Genomic DNA, 25,191 nt, shown 5'->3' on the forward strand with positions numbered 1-25,191 from the left:
CCATTTTCCTACTGGGCCTTTTGTTCCGGCAATGGATCCGCAGCAGAAGAAAGCAGTTAGCGATGCTTGCGTGCGTAACTTTAGTATCCCATTAAACAAATACAGGTTTTGATCTTAATATTCTGTACTCCTCGTTTGCTTCTTGTACTAATATCATTATCAACTGATTCCAATAGGATTGGGAATATGGTCTTAGTTATTCTATGTGTTTTCCTGTATTGAGTATTATTCTACCTAAACTGAACACTTGTTTGACATTAATTCGATAAGAAAAATCAATAAAATGCTAGATCCTGGCATGACATTCGAAACCCATTCCAACGCTGATTGTTAGAAACCAGGCAATGTGGTTTTTTTATCACAGAGATAGAAAAACTGATAGACATACTTCCATGTGATTTTAATGTTTTTACAACTCTTAATTGTTGCGGCATGCTCCGATTCACGCGTGCACATACACTCACACACTCACATAACATCATTATGTACACATCCTATACACCATTCATTGTCGTTGTGGACAGCTCACCAATAGGATTGTGTAAGCCCAGCAATTTGCTTGTGCTTGTGTTTTTCTGTGTGTGTGTGTGTGTGTGTGTGTGTGTGTGTGTGTGTGTGTGTGTGTGTGTGTGTGTGTGTGTGTGTGTGTGTGTGTGTAAACACTGTTGTTCTGTTGTCCAGTAATGACTTCAAACTATTTCATCATGGCACAATGGTTTTTTGCTTTCATTATTGCATTGTTTCAGCAATGGTCCAAACGTGCTGGAATGCTTTCAACTTCCATTGGAGCGAGTCCAGCCAGGGGAAAGGATTTTCCACGTTGCTTTTTATTGGGAATTCTAATGCGAAGCAATACACTGGTGTTTACGCATACCTTGCATTCAGACGGCGCATTACGATCGTGTAGGAGCGGCCCTTATGATGTGCCGACGGACGATGAAGGATTTGCATCGCGGTGCATTAATTACGGCTGAAGGATGAGTTATACCAATTAAGCATCGATGAATAGTGTGTGAATATCAAAGCGGTCACGCAGTTTGGCCTCAGTGGAAGTTTAGGAAACACAAAGAACGTAGACAGGGGCTGGCAGGAAGAGTCCTGCAAATGGGTGTGAATAACTGTGGCGAGTCAGGTGAAATGCATGCAAATTCATCACATCATAAGTACGCAATAAGGCTTAAAAACTATGTGGGTTATGCATTTTCATGAAACGTCAACTCAAATATGTTGACTCAAATCAACGTTTGACATCATTATCAAGATGCATGGTCATGTGCATCATCACACCAATGAATGGATTACCCAGACTACTTCTCACAATAAACACCCCGCTGACCAGAGCTGAGGAGCAGGGTACTGGAGTTTGTGCTCTGGGTGGCTTGGGTGCTCCGCTCCTGTAGAAGAGGTATGCGAGCGGTGGGCTGTGGTGGAGGTGGCCTATGGTGGTGTGTGGTTGTGTGGGAGCAGGATATAAACCACTCTCGCCAGCAGGCTGCCAACACCATCCTGAACATACAGGAGCCTACTGGAGGTTTTCTGCGAGGGATTCTGGAAATAAATGAAAGAAATCCTCATTGCACCCAAGTAGCCTTGAGAGAACAAAATTAAGCACTTTTCGGCATCTGGCATTAATGGAGAGTAGATCATTGCAGTTGTTGTTAAGACATGGTTTTATGTTCTTTCAATCCAGGTGGAGATTGATACAGATTGTGCTGGAACATTGATAGCTCCAGACTTCTACTGACTACCTACTCAAGGAGGAACATGTCATTACCTGCCAGAGCCTTTGGAACACACCAAACCTCACCCTAAAACCAAACCCTGAACATAAGGAAACCCTCAAAATGTTTATGTTCTTTTATCTTTTAGACACATCCATCTGACTGTACTTTCCCAATGTTTATTTTATGAAGGGCGTTCCCAGGACAGTGGGTTCTTTCCTGGGGCCGTTCCCTGTCTCAGGTACTCCGGGGTTGGTTTTTCAGGAACCTGGCCCCAGGGGCATTGGAGGACCCGTCTTGTTACTCTGGGCCTCATCCTGGGGCCGTTTTCCTGGGTACCAAACCCTAACCCTAGTACCAAACCTAAAACCTGAGCCTTATTTATAACCATAACCATAGTACCTAACCCTAGAACCCAAAAATAAACTATAAACCGACTGACCCTAATTAGGAAACCTAACCCTCAAATCCTAGTACAATACTCTGAAAATCTGTAAATCTAAAAAGACAAAAAAAAAAAAAAATGAAACCCTAAACCTACCACAAAACCCTAGAACCAATGAATCCTGAATCCAAATAGTGAACCTAAACCCAAAAAGTAAACCCTAGAACCTCAACACACAATAGAAAACCCTAACCCTAGTATCAAAAAACCCTAGAACTAAAAAGCCAACCCTAAAACCTGACCCTGTTAGGAAACCCTATCAGAAAATCAAGACAAATGTGAGGAAAAAAAGGGAGAATAAGAAACCAAGAAAAAAGATGGAGAGAACAAGGAAATCAAAACGGCTCAAATCAAGTGAAGGAACAGACGAAAAGAACGCAGAATCACGAAAAACGATGGAGGCTGAGAAAAAGAAATCTGTACAATGAGAAAAAAGGGACAAAAAGTGAGGGGGGAATATGGAGAACAAGGAAAATAGGGGAAAAAGAGTGAGGGAAAAAAGATGGAGAGGACGATAAAATCTACCGAAAAGATGAGGAGGGAATGAGGAACCCCCCTAAAGAGGGTAAGAAAAAAAGATGGAACAAGAAAATCTAGGAAAAAGATTGAGAGAACGAGATAATCCCCCAAAAAGCACGAGAAAAAGAGATGGAGAATGAGAAGAGCGATAAACAACTGAAAGAGAAAACCAATAAGAGTGAGATAACCCTAAAATAATACTCTCTCAAACCAAACCGTAATACCAAGCACAATCTAACCCCAAATCTAAACACAAACTCATTATAGAGAGATTATTTGACTCATGCTAAATACAATTTGTTTCCTTATGGAAATTCTCATGTTATTCCTTTCCCTCAAAAGATTTGATGAACCACAAATACCATCTAGAACCAACTGTGTGTGAACAACAAACAAATAGCAAGGCAGTCTACAGTGCAGCTTATACTGGCATGGAAACTGTTGGGCTTGGCATGAGGATGAAAGCTAAACTATTGGCTAAAATAACATTTATTTATTACTTGGTTTGATTTTAAGAACATGCTGTTATTTCAGATAGCTGTCAGAGGCAACGCTCAACCTTTTTGGATCAAACCTTGTTTTCTAGCCAAGCTAGAATACATAGTGATGTGAACATCTCAACCAAAAAAAACAGCAACAAGAACATCAAAAACGAATGGACAAACACATATTTCTCTTTTTATTGATAGGTTAAAATGTACAAGTTTGCTTAACAACAAGAACAGGTGAAGCAAAGCAAACAAACAGACATTGGGGGGTCATCCGTTTACTTTGCAGATCTCCTTGTTCGCTTGTCCCAGGAGAAGTTCGCACCATACGACTTCACCCGGGGCTTGGCGCTTCTCTTCTCTGTGATGTCGTAGCTCCAACCTGTGCGCACACACACACACACACACACACACACACACACACACACACACACACACACACACACACACACACACACACACACACACACACACACACACACACACACACACACACACACACACACACAGAGGGAGTTAGTGCCAGGTGCACAGAAAATCTTGTAGATTCCCTTTTGCCGTGCTTGGCAATGAGGTGCTGGGTAGACACCAACGAGCTGTGTAGAGACAGTTCGGCTCTGATCGCTCTCGTTCGCTAAAACAAAGCTTCACAGGCGTTCATCGTGAACGTGGTTTCAATGTATTTCTATGTCCATTCAGAAGATAAGAAAAGAGAAAGACAGGTATACGTTATATAAAAGAGAGACACTTCTAATAGTATAGGAGAATTGGCTGGCGAGAGAATCCTATAAATGAACGGTTGTCAGATTGTTGTGTTGGTAGAGCTCCAATACGGTCCAGTGATTATATACCGTTTTTCTCAGCAAAAGCGATGGCGTCTTCCTTGGAGGAAAAGCTGAGCACCATGTTGGACAGTGGGTCAGCCCTGCAACAACAGAACAACAGATTAATGTGTCAAACAGGGACTTTGTTCAGATAGTCCCTTTCCCCACAGAACAAGGGCTACCTAACCACGACCCCTAGCGATGAACATTCACAGACGTCCACCCGACAGCATGAGGGGGGACTCACGTGGAGGCCCAGCCCATCAGAGGGTTCTCCCAGCGCTCCCTGGTGTCAAAGTCGATCTTCCACTTCTTGGTGTTGTTCACCCCGGACTGCATGGCCGTCTTGGTGGGCACGAAGATGCGCACCTTGCGCGTCTTGATGTGCTCCTCTGGAACGCCCGTCAGAGAGGAGATATCCTGAGATCCAATAAAAAAAAAAAAAAGAGATTAAAAAAAAAGGCTGTTCAGCAGACGCTAGAGTGACTTACAAAAGCCGGCCATTTTCGATCCGTTTCGCCAGCAGTTGCATCACCCGTAAAAGTGCATTTTATTAACTAGATGATGGATGGGGTTCAACATTGGCACAGACTGATATTAAACGGACATAAACTGTTCAGCAGCCGTGTTCCTACCATAACTCAATGAATGACCCGCCTCAAATGCAGATCGCCGTCAGTAAATCTGGAAAAGTATCCCAACACTCTGTGACCGCTTGACGTTCGACAAAGTAACGGTGATGATTAAAAGTTGTTGTGCAACTAAATGATTCATTGGAAAAGCCACTGCCCGGACAGATGGCGACCAAACACTATCAAAGACACCTCGGACCACTGACGTGGATATATAAATACATTGACCATTTTTTCATTAATCCAGTTAGATATTTCAGACGATAAACCAACGATTAAGATTTGTTCCATCTTTTACATAATAGAGCCAGTAAATCAAACTCAATATTTTAAATGCTTGCAAAGGACCATATATTTATTAAAAACCCAACATGGCTTTTGCCAGTGAAACTCAAGATCCTCTGACAGCAGCCCTGCATAGGAGACTAAACTAAAAGGAAAGTAGACAAAACAAAGTTAACGCGGTCCCAATTATGCTACAGTCCTCCGCTAAAGCCCTCCTTGTCTTATCACATCCTAAAACACAACTAATTGATCAGATTGTGGTGACAGCCTTCTTCTAGGGTTTCTGGAAGAAGCTTTGTTTTTTTTGGTCAAAAAACAGACAAAATACTATTGTAGGCTGAAATATTGTTTCGCAATAATGAATAACGTTCACCATAATGGCTCATTGGTTCCAGTATCGGACTGCATTGAGGAATAGTGGATTTGTAATAATTTATGGGGGGTGTTACTGTTCTCTTGAATAAACTCATAAACTCAAGTGAATAACTTGCTTTTCATCGTTTATCTGCCATGTTTGGTCAAACACAGAATCTATGGTATTTGAGGGAATAAACAGCTCCTGTCCTTATACAAATATGTTCCTATTTTATCAAGAAAGAAAAGAAAATCTTTACAGACAATATTATACCTTACTAAAGTGAAATAATAGCATTCTTCTTAAAATAATCTTTCTATATAATCGTTTATCTAATACATTCTTGGTACTTTAATAGTTTAACTCCCCGTGACCTCTTTTAGCAATGAACCTGCCATTTTGAGGATTTCAGGAATTGAAATTGCCGTGCCGAAAACACTGATTGTATAGGGCACCTATTCTATGGCCATAGCAAAGTGCTCATTCAGAAAGTAGGCCAGCGTGAGGAGGTGGACCTCTGGGCACACATGCATATTCCTTGGTCATTGAAGGCCATTCAAGCTCTAATAGAGGATCTCATCCAATTCTTCAGGGAATTAGCAAACAAGCAATGGGGAAGTCGCCCACAAAACCCAGGCAAACCTCCCAGGACGCGGCCAGCAGCCACCCAGCGCTGGAGGCCTTTCCAGAGTGCCCCCCACCCCCCCCCACCCCCCACCCTCCACCCCACCACCATTCAATACAAGAACCTTACACATTTCAATGACCATTACAACTTCAAAGAATCAATTTTTCATCATTGTCTGTCATCTGCCAATTGATTTGTATAAAGAGAGGCTCTCTTTTTGGCTGGAAGTCTTCACAAAGGACCTCCTTTCCTGTGGTGTAGAAGGTTTCCCTGAGCATAGTTAAGCCCAGCAAATGAATGCTCCAATTGCTAAAAAACATTACAGCCTGCTTCAGTCCAACGGTTGCAAAAGCTAAAGAACTAGACCCGATTCAGTTTAATCAGGCACATGATCTACAGACTCAAACAGATTGTTAAAATTAGCAGAAAAAAGGGGGGAGAGGGGGAGACTTCAAGAGAGTGCTTGGTAATTATTTCCGGTTGCCCCATCTACTTAACCTTAACAATTCCTCCTTGTCAGACAGAGGAGGAAAACATGTTCCTTTCACCATGAGAGAGTACTCGTAGTTTGTGACACAACATTCAGCACTGGGCGCAAATACAACTGCAGAAGATGGATTCGCTTTGAGATACTAAACAACAAAGTGATAAAACGTGGTTAAAGAAAAATAAAGAATCTATATATATATATATATATTAGAGGAATACAATCCTTTTTGAACATGGGTAAACATTGTGAAAGTTCCCATTTCAATGTTAGCACTAATTCCAACCAAAAATACAGCTACATTTTTGAGACTGTAAAAAATGAAAAGCTTACTGGCCTTATGATAAACACTGTGACAGGTGATGGTTCACACAAGGTAACCAGCTCAGGCACGTTGGAGGACAAACAAATAACAACCCGCAGTTATCCTACGGTCACATTGTGCTCCAAAACCCTTAAACTTAAAAATGTAACGATGAAAAATCTGTCTCCCAGACCCATGTGGGGTTTGGATCCATATTCCCCTTGGGATTAGTCAACGCTGATACGTTATGTACGTTCACTTAAACCATAACCGACACATGGGGGGGGAGGGGGGGGGGTACGGGGAACGGGGATGCACGGCAAAACTCACGCGATAATCCCTCCAGGAGGTACCCAACCTTTTAAAAAAAAAATAACGAAAAAACAAAGAATAACACCCAATCTTTATCACACACAGCGAGCGTGGGGGCGAGAACAAAAGGTGCCTCGTCACTAAAGAAGAGGATGTGCCAAAACACATGCTCCCGTCAGGACGCAGCGAGAAAAAAAAAAAAAAAACACCCTGCTCATTATCTGCCATTGTTTGTTTAAAAAAAAAAAACCAAAAATATAATAATACACATGTCTAGACTGCGCCGGCCCTTGCATACATTACAGCCAGGAGCCTAGGAGGGCTGCCGGCGCAACAGACGCGGCCCCACAATGCGGCGGGCCCACAAAGAGGCCGATTGTGGCTGGAATGTGGCGTGTTCCCAGGAAGACTAGAGACGGCCGCCACAAAGGGAGAAAACACACACGGCGGGCACTTCTTCTCCTGCCACGTACAGGAAGCAAAACGAAGAAACTATGAAGTTTGACACTATTCACACACGGGGCCCTCACGGGGGCCCCCTTACAATACCTGGCTGTGCAGACAGAATGCCGGGCTTAAGAGAGGGCTCGGGAAAAAAGAGCTGGCAGAGTCTCCGTCACGTGAAAGCGTGTCCATATTTTTGACACCTCCGGGCTCCTCTGTGGATAAAGAGCATGGTGGGGGGGGGGGGGGGCGGGCTTGTTGCTGTGGGGCTGCTAGGCCCTGCAGAATGCTTAATGCTGGTATCAGGGGTCCTCCTCGGCAGACCCGCTGGAAGACATTTCCATGTAAACAAGCAGACGAAATAGGGACGAGTTTGAATGAGACCACGAGGAACGATCTCTGGTTTGTTTGTAGTATCGCAGCGTACGAAGACACAAAACCGTAGTGGCTCGATGCAACAAAAAAAAAAAACGTGGCCTTGCCACTGAGGAATAAACCGACTGCTTCCGAAAACTATCCTGGGCTTGATTCAATCTGATGAAAGAATTTCAACTTGAAAGCATATCTTGAAAAAGTTAAGCCTTAATAGTCTAAAAAGTCAGATATAAGCTTGATTGAGGGTGATTGTATTAATGATCATGGCGTACCGAGAGAACACGGATGAGACCAAAGAACTGAGGCCAAACTGAAATCCCCCAGCCCAGATGGGGGCAAAACAAGCCAGGGCCAGGACAGCCCGCCCGCCACCCACCTACCTACCCAAAACAACAACAAAATGCCTTGCGTGCGTAATGCGAGTCTGTGACAGCATACTTCTTCACACAGCCAGGATGTGCTGCTGGGGAGGGAGGAGGGGAGACACTTTGACTGACGTGCTCAAACTTCTGTTTCGGCTTCACAAAGAGGAAGGGGAGGGGGGCAAAAGCGTACCTTGGTAGCTCGGGGAGGTCACGGGGTCAGGCTGGCTGATTCATGTTGAGTCAGCGTGTGGCGAAAACCCAAACATATCACCCCCCCCACCCACCAGCCCACACCCAGTCCAAGGGCCTCACTCATCACCCTTACGGCCGTTCCCACCTCCGCCATCTTTGAGGTGCTGCACTGGTTGGAGTGGTCCCTGTCACTAATAGAGACAAATATAAATGTTGCTGAGTAAAATACTACACTTTCGTTCTTAGTCTATCTTACGGCATGTCAACATTGATTTAGAATTTTACAGCCCTACAACTCTCTTGAGTCCTCTCAATATAGAGCAAAAAATCCCATGATGCTTACTGAGGTACAAACCCAATTTGGTGGGTATAGAGAGTAAGTTGTGTGTGTGTGTGTGTGTGTGTGTGTGTGTGTGTGTGTGTGTGTGTGTGTGTGTGTGTGTGTGTGTGTGTGTGTGTGTGTGTGTGTGTGTGTGTGTGTGTGTGTGTGTGTGTGTGTGTGTGTGTGGGGGGGTCTTAATTTGCTAGATGTGGCAACAGTTGTTTGTTTGGGCCTTTTATAGTTGTTTCTAAGGATGGCGAGGTGCCAATTTACGATGCCCCAGAGCTGAATGCACAAACACAGGGCCCACAGTGCATGTTGTCAACACTGATGACAGCGGTGGTGGAACGGGCTCTCAGCGCAACCATCACTAGCAGAGAATATTCTCTAAGATTCCTCAGGGGATTCTGAACGTGCAACATACTGCCAGTAAAGGGCGTCAGGATTGACCAATAAACTACTACACATGGATTAAAACAAGGGACTAGGAGGTTGGTTGGTTCAAATGCAAATTATTCCCACACAATCAGTAAGCTTTCCATTTGGGCTCTGCATCACAACTGGGCTACAAAATATGCCTCCAGCGCCTACTCACATTGCAAGATAGACTGTTATTCTGAATGTGTGAAACATCAACTTGACATTTAACATAACTAATACAGGTACAAATGACTTCTAGGGATGACTGTTTTAACATCTCTCACTCAGTGCAGTACACTTAAACAGGGAGCAACAGTAAATGTGTGCAGTGCAATGCAGTGCGACAGTACAGACGGGGTTTCTATGGACGCCAGCGCCAGTGAATGAAATACCATTTAGTGGACTGGGGCATAATAAAGCCGGTTGTTTGGCGTTCTTCAAAGAGCCACATCCTCGGTCCCGCTCCTCCAAACTTGAGCCGAGGATTTTTTGTTTTGTTGCCGAAGTGTAGTGTACCAAGAGGGCAACCAGACAAAATAGACACTCGAGTCATCTGTGTGCAAAGGAAAGGAGCGAGGGAGGGAGAAGTGGCTGGGAGGAAAGGGGGGGACTCTCTGTATGTGTGTGTGTGTGTGTGTGTGTGTGTGTGTGTGTGTGTGTGTGTGTGTGTGTGTGTGTGTGGCTAGACAGGCTTTGAGAATTTACACCCATGTACTGTAGGCTTAAAATGCCTGCGCTAAAAATAACCCAGAAGTCTGCATTGTTCCGTTTTTCTCTCTCTCTCTCCCCCCCCCCCCCCCCCCCCCCCCCCCCCCCCCCCTCGCCAATTTTAACATTGTGATCGCCCCATCAAGGTGAATTAACCAGCTCTGACTTTGCTTTTCGACACATTGCTCAAACCCTTTCCCGAAAAAACCTCACAAGATCGAGACATCCACAGTCGTGTTCTAGATATGAGTATTGTACCTAATGCCATTAGCCGGCTTTAACCGAGAGTTGAAAGATCATTAACAGATTTACTTTGTTTCACCGATAAAGCAATCGGTAAAAGTGGCCTGCGTGCTGATCCTCATTCACCGCCTTTATGAAGACCCACGGTCGGCCTCGGGACCCCGCTCTGAGATCATCCCACTCGGAATCTTTTGTCCAGATGGGTTCCACCTTGCCAAGAACTTCGGCCATAAAAAAAGTGACAAACCAAAAGACAGAGTAGCTAATTTAACATGCCAAGCATCAAACAGCCCGACGGTTTCATACTCCTTTTCCTCTCCCCTTCTCCCTCGTCTTCTAACCATTCCCCAAGTCTCTCATAACACCCCCACCTCTCCCCCTGGCCCGCCCTCCCTCCCTCTGTCTCGTAAAAACCCCGGTGCTTTTAGACAACTCTATAACGAGGCTTCACGAGCCTTTAAGATGATGGTGTTGTCTTTATGTGGACAGCAGGAGGCCCGCTGCTTGGCCCGGGCAGAGCAGAGGACGCAGCAGGGCGGGGGCAGGCATGTGTGGAAGGGATTGTATCATCGCGGCTCCCCGTTCCAACTGCCTTTGGATTGGCCTCGACGTATGCACTGGTGAACTCCACTACCTGCTCCCCGGCCCTCTGTGGTGCGGCGGGCCGGTGAGGTCGCTAACCTGCAGGGGAATCGGGGCAGACATTCCCTGTAGAGGCTGTGTATCGGTGGCTGGCACGCTGGCCCCAGGGAGCTGCCCAGCATGCCTAATCAAACTGTAATTACTGACTAAATGAGGGTCGGGGGGGGGGGGGGCTGGACGGTCTGGGTCTGGGTCAGGGGATAGCGCTGGGCAGCTAGAGGCACGCCGGTCCTTGCCGGGATTTGTCATGTGTTTAGGAGGACTGCTGCCGGACGGTTTTTGAACACAAACGTCAAAAGGAATATGGATGTTGTTTTTTTTGGATTTAAACTGCATGTTTATTGGAGGAAATGATGATGCATTGATATAGGGAGAATTACGTATGAGACGAAGTAGGAGGTTGGTTTGAACGCATTAACCGTTCCCATCTTTAATAATTTCCATTGAATTAGCCAACTTTGGACTGAGTCCATGATTCTACTCCCTTATGTCAAGAATGTTAAGTATTTAAGACCATGAAAAAGACCCTAACCATCAATAACTAAATAATGTCTGAAAAATGTCCAATGGATTCCAACTAAACATGCAGTGATGATAACAAAAATAAAAAAACAAAAACCAACAGCACCTTGTTTCAAACCCATGATCACAATGTTCATTGATCGGTGACCCACAGATTTACTGAAAACCAGATAACCGGCCAGTGTGTTGTGGACACAGACTGTGTGTGTGTGAAAAGGGGTGAATGTGCTTATCCAAGTCCAATGCGGGAGCCCAGTGTACTGTAAACAGCTGAGGGCCCCTCTCTTTGGTCTGTCTGCTGCAGCATTAGAGTACTTCCCTGCCGTGGCCAGAGGCAGTGGGACACAATGGAAGCTCTGTGGCCAACCAATCTGAAGTGGCCGCTGTCTTTTTCGTGAGAGTCTCAGGGTGTCTAACAATCTTTTTTTTCATGCTTGCCCCTTTCTCTCTTTTTTTTTTTTTACTCAACACATTTCTCTCTTTTTTTTTTTTTAAAGAGGCCCTTTTTTGCTTCTCTGCTGTTCCTCTCAGTGGCCCCTACTGTGAGTAGAGAGACAGACCAGCCAAAGGTTTGTCTGGCAGTATGGTCAGCTTTGGTCTGGGACAAAAGCACACTGACACTGCCCACACAGAATACTACCCACCCACCCCCACCCTCCCCCACTTTCCCCCCGTCCCCCCTGCGCTCTCTCTACTCCCCCCCCATCCCCACTCCACTCACATCAGACTCCACAACAGACTCCCACATTCCCCAAAACACTCTCCCTTTCTTCCTATCTCCTATCGTTGCTTCGCTATAGGACAAGGCCTTAGCTAAAAGTCTGACACACAAAGGCAACTTCAAATGCTAGTTTATCAATGTTTAGGATAAGTTAGCCCAAACAATCAACCTTAACACCCCCCCCCCCCCCCCAAATCTCTTTTTCTTTTCGTCAAGTATACCGTCTGAAATTGTTATCAGCTCGACCGGCTTCCCGCCCCACACACAACCAGCATCATTATCTTCATGTAGTCGCAGCTGTGTGCAAGTGTCAAATGCAATAACTTTAGCACACTTAACTACTCAACCATTGTCAAAGAACCCAACCTGTTCAATTGAATGACTCAACTGTGAACTGAATAATTATAGTAATTACAATTTAATGGCAGGCATGGCTATAGGCTATGACTTTATCTCTGGGTGTCTTATTCATTTTTCCTTGAAGGGGTTCCCACAGTAAACTGATCATAATTCACCGTTTGGGAAAGGGAGATCCGGAGACCTGCTATATAAAACTTAACTGGTGGCCAATTACTGTATGCAACACCTTGTTCATTTTATTATTATCCAGGACACAACCTCAACGGCAATTCTTCTCTAGTGCCAGCCATCACAATTGAATTTACAGTTGCTTTGTATGCATGTTATTTAACTTTTTTTTCTTTTTTTATTAGTAATGTCAATTCATCATTCTTCACCAATGCAACCAAACAACAAGAGAAGAAAGCCAAGGCCAAACATGGGTTTGGTAAACCTTTTTGTGAACTTTTAACTCCCATTGCTATAGGACATGACCTTACCAAGCAAAATGAAAACCATGAATAATGGAAAAGGAGGTGGATAATCCCTCGCTGTACTAACTGAATGTCTATGTACAAGATCCAAAATAATAAAACTGGCACATGGCACAAAGAAATTGTTCCTATGAGTGCTTAAAGTGGATTGTACTGCTGCTGCAGTTAAAGGGAACAACTGACAAAAAGTCTGCTCAATGTCTGCAACAACTGTCCATAGGGCCACATTAGAAAGCATGGTTCAACACCTTCAATGATGACTGAAAAGCCAGTTTAAAAAAAGTGGATTTTTCTGCCGCGTGAGCAAACAGAATTTAACACCCGCTGGGGCTTTTTGCATTGCAACTGGAGAGATTGGAAGTACTTAAAAGGAAAGCTCAACCTGAGGGCCTAAAATTGTTCCAATGAACTTTGAATCATTTGACTTTTACATACAGCAAGCTTAGCCTATATGTTAGGGGGAAATTAATGCAGTGTTTAATGACTGTTATAATAGGCAAAACATATAGTTTATTTTTTTTTAAACCTTTTATAGGAATGTTGTACATTCCTTCCCGCCTGTGGGAGGCATGGAGCATGGAGCTAATAGCTAACCAGCCAGTCCTGGCAGTAGACAAACATCATCCATCCTTATGTCAACATACAAATATACATACACCAAGTATATCAATAGCTAAAAATGGTAGTTATGCTTGGACACTGGCAACAAACACCACCAAGTACCAACATCAGACCAGTGGGCCATACCTGTTGGTGATTGTTGGCTGTTTACAAATACATAATATAACTTATCTTAACTTAACTTAAATACAAAAATAACCTTTTCCACACAAATGTGCCTCACCAATTTCTCATCGACGGTGATGAGCTGTGAATCCTTTGAGGTCTTCTCAGCCAGCCGCAATGTAGATGTGCTTGTATACCTAACAACAATATGAGAGACATTTAGACACTGGCTTGTTGGTTGTCATGCTAATTAAACAGCAAATACAGCTCAAACAACGCATCGAGACTTCAATTTGTTCAATTTATTTTTCAAATAAGGGTAGTTTGCTTAAAATGCATGTCTTCATAATATGAGTGAACAGTATGTCTAGTAGCACAAGCATAATCTTTGAAACACTGATTGAATCAACATTTGCTGAACATAACAAATTGACGTAATTCGCAATCGACTTAGGCAGAAATCGCAGTCCATAGTGAAACGGTAGTTTCTGATCCAGTATGTGTAATAGTCAGTGAATGTGTGTAATAGTGTATAATGTGTAATAGTGAGTTTTCTGTCATTTGATTGGGTTTATAGGCTAGCTACATACCAATGGCTAACTGAACTAAACAAGACAGCATGGTTCATTATGCTCCCAGCAGCGATATTATATCTATCCACAATCAATGAGTGACGTCAGATTTAACCGAACATCAGGAGCAAGTCAACCATGAGGACACTTCTAGTCACTCAAATGACCTCTCACTGTAAAGATAGCAACACGACATGAGTTAGTGGGGTTAATGTACCGAGGCTTTTGATATGTAGATGTACAACTTCCAATATATGTTGGTGGATGATGTTGAGTGGGCTACAATTTGTGACTTGAGTTTGTAAAGGTTGTTATTATGAGCCTAGCATACAAAGTGATACGGTGCCTACTGGTTGAACGAGCGAAACCAGCAGGCTTTGCAGTAAACTCGTAGTTTTATTCATGTGACACATATTCAGTACATCGGAACAGGGTTATTCTGCACAGAGAATAATATCACAATCTGAAGGCTGCCCTTCTATTGCTGATTTAGCTCCACCTGGCTAGCTTCTGGCTAGCTATAATGGTATACGTTGTCTGTGCTCCATAAAGAGAGAACGCACGAAGAGAGTCGCAATAACCAATAGGATCGAATGGTCAAAAGTACATGCAATTACCTGGCATGATTCAGAAACGCCTTTGAAGCTGCATTGATCATCGAAATACGTCCTAAACCTAAAAGTGACATTGAGGACGCCATTGTTGTTGCATATGATGTACGGTGCCTGAACAGGAACAAAAAGTACGACTACGTTCTGGTCCGCGTTGCGTTATTGAAGCGAAACAACCTTGGGCTATGGGGAGTCCTTGGATTGGGCCAAGGATCACTCTTTATCACTACCAAAAATGTTACTGAGTATGTACTAAACGACAGCAACAGTGCATGTCACTGCACTTCATTATTCCATAAAACAATGGGATATTCCGAGATATGTGTCATAGTGGTTTTATATATATATATTAAAAAAAATTGCATTTGGCATTTATGTTTGCCTGACTGATAGATTCCATCCTTTCAGGGATCCTACGTTTCAGAATCACTCATTAATTAAGAATCATTACAATATTTATATAAGGCCTTTTGATAAGTCATCATCATCATCAATTTGTGTTTTATACTCATTACCTCCATTTACTATGATAATGTCGTAATTCAAATTGCTTCTCTAAGATTACGTCGTTACATATATCGTTACAGTATATTTTACGACACCGAAAGGTCATTCATCTCAAATATGTGTCTAATTGCGTATAGTTAATAAACAAGACAGTTCAGGTAGTTTAAGTATAAGGAAAAAATTTATTGTTTCACTCTTCATATCTGTACAAATACCATCAAACTTTGTATGTACATGTGACATTTACATAAAAAATACAAAACTATATATTCATAACAGAATTTTGTATTTCTATTGTGATTGTTTGAAAATAAAAATGCAATCTGATAACAAAAGCAAGAACCAGTGATGAAGTATGATATAGTGTTATGAACTGCTGACAAACTAGTTAAGCTCTGCAAGAGCAATATGGAGCACATTGGCAAAAAGACAGCACTCAAATGTTAATGGCACACGTTTTCCCAAAGAATCACAATTTGTCCAACATCTCCTTTCTGTTCAAATATGGAGAGAGAAGAAAAAATAATACTAGTGAACAATGTCCAAAAGTTGATGTAGATACATATCTAAAGGTAACTTTATCTTGCAGGGTAACAACAAAGAAGTGGAGTGTATGTTTTTTTTGTTTTTAGATTTTTTTACTTTTCAATCCTACCGTTCATAATGCGTCGTTGCAGTACCACTGAGAGAATCCCTTTGGTCAGTTATCATGAGTTGTAAACAAACCAGAAACACATCTGTACATAAAATGATTGATATATTCCCAATAAATAAACACACAGCCTAAACATGCATTTACGTATGTGTGACATAAACATCTGTGATAAAGATTTGACTGAAACAAGCAGATTTTTACAGCTCAGGGAATGCAATTTACAGCTTGCAGAAGACTTTTTTTTTCATTACATACACAGTAACATGACAAATAAATAACACTGCTTCTCCTTGGACATATATATTTCTTCATGATAAAAAAGAGAAAGGGGATAATAACAAAAAGGGGGGAACATGAGTGGTATCACAATATATCATGGTAGATAGTAAGCCTGACAATGTAAATGTATAAATTATAAAACACAAAAACACAGTATAAATAAACATCTAGCAGACTGAACTATATGTATACTTCCTTTTTTCTTTAAAAATAAATAAGCATACACATAATGTACAGTATGGACATGATTCCTTGCCCTAGGACTGTTCCTTTTAGTGATGGCGGCCTATCCATCCAGTACAGATGATAAATGGACATATGCCATGTAGTCTGAGTCCTCATCGTCCTCATCATCCTCCTGGTCTTCGGTGATGGCTATATGGGAGAATATACGGGAGCTGTTGTATGAATATGGACCACAACAGCTCAAAATATTACGCACAGAGTGAAGCAAAGCGTCTAGAACATCTAGCCTGTGTGTGTGTGTGTGTGTGTGTGTGTGTGTGAGTGTGTGTGTGTGTGGGTGTGTGTGTGTGTGTGTGTGTGTGTGTGTGTGTGTGTGTGTGTGTGTGTGTGTTGCCATGCGCGCGGTCAAGGGAAGGATCAGGTTTGGTTTAAGTGACTTGGCACTCTACAATTCACCGCGGAATTGCCGATTATGCAACTAAGCGTTTACATAATGTATCAAGTCAGGTCTGTGACATAGAAGGAGGTGGGTGTGATGGAATGGGCTGAAGGCCAGGTGTTGAGGAGAGGAACTAGTTAGGAAGTTTCCAGTGGCTCAGATATCTTTTAGCCAGATTCCTTAAAGCAGACATACAGACATAATAACATTCTTGTTTAGACTTTGCTTGTTTCATTATCGTTATGATTATCATTAGACTAATCATCATTATTATTATTATTGGGAGGGAGGAGTCTTTGTGTCGCAATCAGACCTTAGCAAACAGGTCATTAACACAGTTCTGAGGTATTTTCTTTTTTTCTCTAAAGAGGCGATTTACATCAAACATGGAAAAAAGCAGACTATAGCAAAAGCAAATGTCAATATAAAAAATACAGGCAATCCCTTATCAACCCATGTGTTGTTCAGCTCAGTTTGTTTTTCATACATATTTGGACAGACAACACATTCAACAGACACAGCCCAATCAATTATTGTCAGCCAATGAGACCTTGAGATGTAAAATAATAAAATTACATCCACAAGCTTTTATGCTAATTTGGCATATGCTTGAAAATCTACCAGGTTTAGTTTTTTTTTTAACTCATGAGGTGATTATAAAGTTGGTCCCTTGGAGAAAAGTTGCATACCTTAAGGCAAATACTTGAGTACTTACCACTCTTGTCAGAATATATGAGGATAATAATCACACATTCAGTGCCTTTGCAACTTGGAATGTAACTTTATCGATGGATTGAGGCTCTCGCTCACATTTATGAGTGGCCCCCAGCTTTGCGGACTATGTAATGGCTCACAAGGGTCTCTCTATAGGTAGTGTTTGTGAGGACACTTAAAGAAAATTCATTATGTCTTGAATGGCACCAATGTTACAATCACCTTATGCACAAGTTAGTGTTCTGTTACGTGTGTTCAGTTCTTACTGGCATTTTGGCAGTGTGATGTATGTCACAAGAGGCAGTGCATTTTGAATTGATTGATTACAGCCAGAAGCAAAAGCAACAACAAAAAGTAAAGAAAAAACACTTTAACAATTAAATAAAAAAACAAACAAATGTGACCATGGATTTACACGCTGTAAAGGTATGACCACTACCACAATAATACACTAAAAAAAAACTATTGAAAAAAAAACTGCATGAAGTTTAAGGCAACCTGCTTAGGCAGATCACTAGCATGACAATACACTCAACTAGACTCAGGATTGTTCCAAGGCAAATCAAAGTTAGTCTCCTTTATTATCTATGTTAGTTTTAGGCAGTTAATCCGTCCCAGACTCTCAATAAAGCCCAGTGACTAAGTTCAGCTATGGATGAATGCTCATTTATTTATAATTCTATCGACTTTTGTGTAGCAAAAAAATAGGAAAGAAAAACAAAAGCCAGCAACACATGATGTCATGCAAAGGTTGTCCATTCCCAAGTCCTTTTTGCTTGCTTAAGCTGTGGGGCGGTCGGTAGTGTGCGTCAGGTGGAGGAAAGGGATAGGGTCTGGGAGATGCTGGGAGGGGCTGTCAAGGAGGAGAAAGAACGGCCGGGAGGTACACTTGACAGGGAAAAACAGCATGGACAACATTGTCTTTTGCTTAGAGAGGAGGAGGAGGGGTGTGTGGCTGTGTTTCTGTTTTCGTCTTTTTTTTGTTTTCTTTCTCTCTCTCTCGCTCTCGCGCTCTCTCTCTCTCTCTCTCTCTCTCTCTCTCTCTCTCTCGCTCAGTATTTCTACTTACAGTTGCAAGATCCTGAGTGCTTGACCTCCAGGAGCGCGCCCAGAGAGCACGCGGCCTGCTTCATGGCACACTCGCTGGGGTAGGTGGCGTTGTCGCTGGCGCACACCGCCTCGTCGCTGCGGCTCTCGGGACAGGCGTCCTCGCACAGGGAGCAGCGGCCCCGGCTCATCCGCCCGTCCCACAGGCACTTCTTCCCAGTGCTGCACTGGATGTCCTCGCACGACTTGGCCTCTGCAGGGTAGGGGGGGGGGGGAAACACAGGGCGAAACCCAAAACATCCTGGGTTAGGATGGATGGATTGCTAGAGTTTTGCTCATCGCTTTGTGGAGTGGGTTGTAGTTGTTGTTGTTGTTGTTGTTGTTGTTGTTGCTATGTTGGTGTGCGGATGATGTGCAATGTAAATAATGCTCTGGGGACTCGCAGATCATTGCAATGTTTGGCCTTTGTGTGGACCCCGCTCGTGTGCGAACAGCGATGCAGATCTCGGAGCATTATATTAATGCATAACTGTGTAACCGCCTGGCCCCCGACCAACTATTTCTCTTAACGCACTGCTCTTGGGGGAGAAACATCGGGAAACTATAAAATGTCAGCGATCTTTGTTTGGGGGGAACAAAAAAGACCTCCCTTTTAGTGGAATGTTGGCCATGGGAATAAATTGATATCAGCTCACACAGTGTGGGTCCTGGGTGTTCCCAGGGCCAAGTGGCCCAGAGTTGTTTCTACACCACTACTCACTGATGCATTTGCCCTCGTACGCCACACCGATGGACCTGCCCAGCAGACACGTGGCCCGTCTCAGGTGGCAGGCGCTGGCGTAGGTGATGCCGTCGTTCCCGCACAGGTACTGCTCGGGTGACGTCACCTCGGGGCAGATGCGGTTACACGTCACGCAGTAGGCGTTGTTCGTCTGGTCCACCACGCACGTGGAGCTGCCCGGGCACAGGACGTCGCGGCACGTTTCTGTCAAAAGACAGGAAGGAGAGGGAGAAGAAGGAACGATTAGGGAGGAAGTCATGTTTCCACTTTCACTGCATCATGTGAAATGACAAAATGATGTACAATACAAATCCAAATCCAAAAACAGTGTGTGTAGGTGTTATGTGTATGTAGCCTAGTTTGGTTGAATAGGCTATGTCATGGGCTGGACCTCATAAGTGTTCAAAGTGTTCAAAAACAAATGACTTTGTTAGCTTACTCTTGCACTTTCCCTGGTACTGGACGTCCAGATCGGGGTGGCCTTTGCATTTTGACTTGAGCAATGCGCACTCATCCTTGTAGGTCTTCCCGTCAGAGCCACACACTGGTCCTTTCCAAGTGATGTTGGAGCAGTCTGGGGCGCAAACGCAGCGTGGTTTACTCCTCCGGTTCATCTTGCACCTCTTGCCAGGTCCACAGTCGACGTTGTCGCAAGTTTCTGAAGCCAAAGACATGCACACGTGTTACAAGGAATAAATAAATAAATAAATAATATAATGGTAAATAAATAATGGTATGAAAACTCCGCCGGTAGGGATACCCAACGGCGTAATACATTTGCATATTTTGATATTTTGTCGACGAGAAGATAATAAAAAAACCGAGTGCACCTCCACCTTTGCAAGGTATGCAGTTGGGAGCTCCGCCGTTGAAAATCATCCACCGAAAGAGCGTACTGTTGGGCACGTCCTCCTCGGTCCATGACGTCCCCAGCCGGCCACTTCGACAGCACTCCTCGCGGCTCATGCCCGGCATGTACAGCACCTGGCATCTCCCGTTCTTACCCTGCTGCAGCCAGCAGTTGCCAGCTAAAAAACAACGAGAAAGACCCCCCAAAAACAAATTAAAATTAAATAAATAAAAACCGGACCTAGTTGTCGCATGCGTCGTCTGGACGCGCCGGCGCGCGACCCAGACGCGCTCCTCCACCACCACGTGCTGCCTCGCGTTATCCCAGACGGCCTATTTTGTCTGATTTTGCGCGAGACTGTTAACACTTGCCTATCCTGTCTGGCGTCCACTGAGAGAGAAACTGACAGAGAAACTGACAGTGCTTAACGAGGATCCAAGAGTAGGGATAGGCTAAGCCCCCCTTTTTTCCCTTTTTTTTCTTGTAAGTCACTGTGATTGCATGTCGTTAGGCCAGTTGGACGTCTAGACTGTTATTATAATATATGATCCTATTTTTCTTCACGAGCGCCCAGGCCAGGCAGAAACTTGAAAAAAAGAAAGGAAATGCGTCTTATTTTCCGTTTGGAGCACGTCTCCAGTTATCCAGAGGTGATGATCATAAACAGATGCCAAAGTCGTTACAACGCGATATTAAAGATAGCGATTATCTGAATAATGTTGGTTACATCATGTTCCAAACCAAAGTAGAAAAAAAAATCAGCAAGCAGCATTCCCTAATTTCAGGATTTTTAACATCTATTTTATATGTAATATGGACCTAATAAGCCATTTTCGAAAACCAGTGGGCTTTTTGGATAATTCGAAATCCAACAATATTATTTTTACAATCCTGGATATCTACTTATCGAAAGTTGAATACATTTCCGTTAGTGTCAATCATGCCATATACAAAATGCTTTTTATTCCAAAGAGCATTCCGTGTAGTTTTCTCAGGTACTGTGGAAATCTGCCCTTACTATTTCAAGACGACAAGAGAGGCAGGGCAGCGCTCCGAGCAGGACCGCAAAACTTGCCCTGCTCTCACTTTGAAGTGTCCCATATGGGCACCTGTTTTACAGACGCTACGCATCAACGGTCTGCTGTACACTGTTTGTCAACAGCAATACATGGAAACCCCTCTTCAAAAACTTACAACACAACCCTGGGTCTCAACGTATCTAACACTCCTGCACACACTTGAGGCTGGAGATGCCACAAGCAGAACTTTTCCCCTAAAACGCAAAAGATTGCCAAAATACAAGCAGAAATAATACAGCTAAGGTCCTTACCTTGAACTTTTTGATCTTCCATAAGATGACAAAGCCATATGAAGAATAAAATCATGCCGGGATGAAAGTGGAGGTTCAGCATCCTAGACATAAAGGAGAGGCGACGTGAACGACGTATTGACACACGCAGCGCAAAAAAGTATTGTGCTTCAGGTGGCAGTGTTGTTGAATAAGTGTCTGTCTGAGAATGCTGCCTCTCTTTTTAAATCTATAAGGGTCTCGGCTGACTATCTCTGGTGGGCGGTCTTCTGTTCCGTGGGGGTGGGGAGACTTTTTTCTTCCCTCAACCAAAGTTCTTTCAATCACAATCAGGTGACATCTTTAGAAGCAACTTTCTCTTGCGACATAATAATACAAAAAAAAGTATGAAAAATGCAGGCTACGACTTCATAGGCTATAATAAACTAGCCCCCGTGGGGGGTCCGCGCGCTCGAACAGTAATGACACTGACACAGAAGCAGCAGAACAGATCCCATGCAGGAATGCAGTGCACACAACGACACACTTTGAGTTTAATGGTGTTTGCAACCTGGTATAATTATAGACAATGAATGCCATGCATTAGCCGCATTAGACGAGGGTGTGTTTGACACAGCTCCGTCCACGTAAGGAGCCTATGAGATCAAGAGGTTAGTCTAATCCCACGCCAACGTAAACAAAACAACCCATAAGTCATTAATACAGATTGATTTTCACATTATTTTGACTTTCAAAAATATTTAGTTAGTAAAAGTCTACTATGTCATAGTCGACTTGACGTTGCGTTTGCGGGCATGGGATTAGCCTCATTCGTTATTTATGTTTTAAACAGTAATAAATAATGTTTCCCTCCCCAATAGTCCTGTTTATATTGGCATTCTGATCGTCCGTTTCACTGTAGGCTACTTATACATTGACACGAGGTAAACATGAATGTCATAGTGGCCCTACACGCGGTCTAATATTAGAACACACAGTTGTTTAGGTTTCTCTCCCGGGTCAAGCTTTTAAATATAATCAAGCCGGTTTCCGACGGGCTTTTCGGTCAGGAGAGCAGGGTGTTCCGTTTCATTGAATGAGACGTAACGAGACGCACTCGAGAAGCCCGTGGGCGACCTCTGCAGCGGGACACGGGATATGACGTGTGTTGTGGTGGCGGGAGAGCAGCACACATCAATTGACCCTTTATTGGAACTATAGGTTTCACTATGTGTTGATTGATCGATCGGAGGAAGGAAAAAGTTTTGCATCGCTGGACTTTAATAGGCTACTCACATTTGAAAGCTTTTTGGAACTACAATTTCCCAGAGAAGCGTAGTCATAAAAATGTTGATTGTTGTGTGAAAAGCATGCCTTAGTGGCCACTACGTGCGTCGTAGTGTGTGTGGGTGTGTGTTTGTGTGTTTGTGTGAGTGTTTTTTTTACGTACGTGGCGGCGGAGCTCTGTTTACACGCGCGAGTCAGTGCGTCAGAACGTCAACACGTCTTGTTTTGATCTCGTTAAGGACATATTATAGCGAGGACAACCGCTTGCAAAACTATTTATGGCCAAATTTGGAGGGGGGGGAAACATAATGTGTTTTCGCAGCATTTAAATAATGATACGTCCGAATCTCAAGGAGTAGCCCTGCATGTGTATAAGATAACACTTAATGTCTAGACATATGTGTAGGCCCATTAATAAACAGATTTGGAGGCCTATATGTATTTGAATCAATTGTCTATTTGAAGTGTCTCCAATTACCAAAAAATATGTTATTCATCCTCAAAATGTAGTCTAGAAAAGAAAAACGTTTTTATTTTTATTTAAATTGGTTATCGATTAAATAGCATAATTTATGAATATATTAGTCCGGTCAATTGACATAGGCCTACCTATTTAATGAGTGGAGGAACATGAATACGGGTATTCTTTGATTATTATTTTTATCCCACTTAGAATGTTCATTTGGCCTAGGCTTATATAGTTGTACATACACATTTAATGCTCTGAAATAATCAACAGAATAGCCTACTACTTCAACAGTTCTAAGCATGTAGGCATACTATCAAAAAGAAAAGGCGAATGTTACATTTAGCCTTAGTAAATTGGTGGTTGCTTTTTATATTAATTTAAACCTGGAAGCCATTAATTGTGTTATCCATTGCTTTCATAGCTAAGGACTCTATTGGGGCCGAAGGTGGTAGTCGTATGCTAGTGAAAAACACGTTTCCAACAAAACATGCCTAAACTCAAATTATAAAATACCCAAGCCTAGATCTAATAAGACTTGATAATAGTTTGGAGATTTAACAAGAACGCATGGAGCAGATTAGGAGCTGTCAACTAAAAGTGAATTGCTCAAATGTAGTATTAGGCCTACGTCTGTACTGTACTGCCATCTAGTGGAGAGGCCATACAAACGAGGCCGCAGATCATTGCAGTGTGGCCGGATTTTGATAAATGCATGATCTAATCGATCCAACAAGCTATTCCAATTGATAAATAATACCAAATGTTTGCATCATCTCGAAAAGTGGAACTAGTGGAATTAGTGGGGCTAATGTACTCCGTTATTTATTATACAATTCAAACACAATAAAAACAATTCACATCAGATTTTTCAAAAATAATTCCAGTGAAATAGAAATAGAAAACTGCACACAATTGAACAAATTGTCTCTACCTAAAATGAGCCTACCTCCATTTTGCAAATATTGCATAATAACAAAAACACCCAAATGCTGAGGCTGCTTTGGACACCAAGAGAGCTTGCAAGTATTGGCTGCGGTTTCTTAAAAAAGCACAGAGTTTACTGGCGTTGGCCCCTTGCAGTTCAATATGTGAATTAAAAGAAAAAGTTACATTTACCAAACTTGGGTCAGCTAACAGTGTTAGCTAATGTTACAACGTAAATACTTTTAAAAGTTGAGGGGAACGACCATGATGCATTGAAAAAAAAATCTCTCAAATCTCACACAATATCATGTTATTATGCTGTAGAATTCAACAATATTTACAAAAATATTTAGCAGAAGAGTCCAAACCTGTAACTTTAATTAAAAAAGTAAAAAATGTACAAAATAATAATAATAAAAAAAGCCATAAAATACATTTTCTCAATTCAGAAATACTTGACTGTAAAGCCATACACTACTTTCTCAATTAAAAATACGTGCAGACTTGTTTAACAGTAGTCGCAAGCTATTGCACACTAATATATTCATTTTGGAAATATATTCGTTATTCCCCGTTTGTAGCTGTATGCCCTGTGTATTTTATCCTTTTTTTTATTTTTAAAGATATACTATCTTAATGTAAGTTTTGATACATTGGTTCTATGCACATTTCTGATGTTATGCCATTTGGTTATGCATTGATAGTATTCTGCCTAAAGTTTAATAAATTCATCTATATCCCATTTTGACATTAAAGAAATCACACAAATAACACAATTATTTGACCTAAACAACAAAACCCCATACACCTTAAAAATCAAGTGCTTTGCATCAATGTAATAATATACAATCAAGATGAAAGACCGCTACAATGAACTGCATTTCATCCACAGATCTGGAGCATCCTTCAGCCCCGCAGACATATCGACAGAACCGTCATGTTTACCACTGGTTTGCCTGAAATCCAATTGTACAATGTGCCTTTATTGAGCTGTTTTCTTGGCTACATATACCACACAACCTGTGGGGAGCTCTGATGAAATCCATTCCAGAAGGTGCTCTCCGTCGTC

The 25,191-nt window shown here is 42.6% G+C and overlaps 2 protein-coding genes across 3 annotated transcripts; both read right to left on the reverse strand.

Annotated features, from left to right (window-relative positions):
- Nucleotides 1-3,351: 3,351 nt before the first annotated feature.
- ndufs4 (NADH:ubiquinone oxidoreductase subunit S4) lies at nt 3,352-14,823 on the reverse strand. Its single transcript, XM_084468051.1, has 5 exons — nt 14,703-14,823; nt 13,632-13,710; nt 4,245-4,417; nt 4,025-4,098; nt 3,352-3,555 (listed from the first exon to the last, which is right to left on the reverse strand). The coding sequence occupies exons 1-5, from the start codon at nt 14,783-14,785 to the stop codon at nt 3,452-3,454; spliced, it is 513 nt and encodes a 170-aa protein (XP_084324177.1). The 5' UTR covers nt 14,786-14,823; the 3' UTR covers nt 3,352-3,451.
- Nucleotides 14,824-15,445: 622 nt separating this feature from the next.
- Nucleotides 15,446-21,589, reverse strand: fsta (follistatin a). Of its 2 annotated transcripts, none has more exons than XM_084467978.1 (6): nt 21,485-21,589; nt 20,141-20,332; nt 19,744-19,962; nt 19,284-19,508; nt 18,546-18,776; nt 15,446-16,512 (listed from the first exon to the last, which is right to left on the reverse strand). In XM_084467978.1, the coding sequence occupies exons 1-6, from the start codon at nt 21,573-21,575 to the stop codon at nt 16,424-16,426; spliced, it is 1,047 nt and encodes a 348-aa protein (XP_084324104.1). In that variant the 5' UTR covers nt 21,576-21,589; the 3' UTR covers nt 15,446-16,423. The 2 variants fall into 2 exon arrangements, with proteins under 2 accessions (XP_084324104.1, XP_084324103.1); XM_084467977.1 differs by having other exon boundaries at nt 20,135-20,332.
- Between the last annotated feature and the right edge of the window lie 3,602 nt (nt 21,590-25,191).

The sequence above is a fragment of the Micromesistius poutassou genome, assembly GCF_964030765.1.
Source record: "Micromesistius poutassou genome assembly, chromosome: 5".
Lineage (NCBI taxonomy): Eukaryota > Metazoa > Chordata > Actinopteri > Gadiformes > Gadidae > Micromesistius > Micromesistius poutassou.

Excerpts from the sequence above, each read along its gene's own strand:
- ndufs4 (XM_084468051.1), bottom strand. The coding sequence starts at position 14,785 with ATGGCGTCCTCAATGTCACTTTTAGGTTTAGGACGTATTTCGATGATC. Across the intron at positions 4,418-13,631 it reads TCACCGTCGATGAGAAATTG|GATATCTCCTCTCTGACGGG; the intron begins GTGAGGCACATT and ends ATTGGATCTCAG. Across the intron at positions 3,556-4,024 it reads CGCTTTTGCTGAGAAAAACG|GTTGGAGCTACGACATCACA; the intron begins GTATATAATCAC and ends GTGTGCGCACAG.
- fsta (XM_084467977.1), bottom strand. The coding sequence starts at position 21,575 with ATGTCTAGGATGCTGAACCTCCACTTTCATCCCGGCATGATTTTATTC. Across the intron at positions 20,333-21,484 it reads GGAAGATCAAAAAGTTCAAG|CTGGCAACTGCTGGCTGCAG; the intron begins GTAAGGACCTTA and ends GTTGTTTTTTAG. Across the intron at positions 18,777-19,283 it reads GTACGAGGGCAAATGCATCA|AGGCCAAGTCGTGCGAGGAC; the intron begins GTGAGTAGTGGT and ends CCTACCCTGCAG.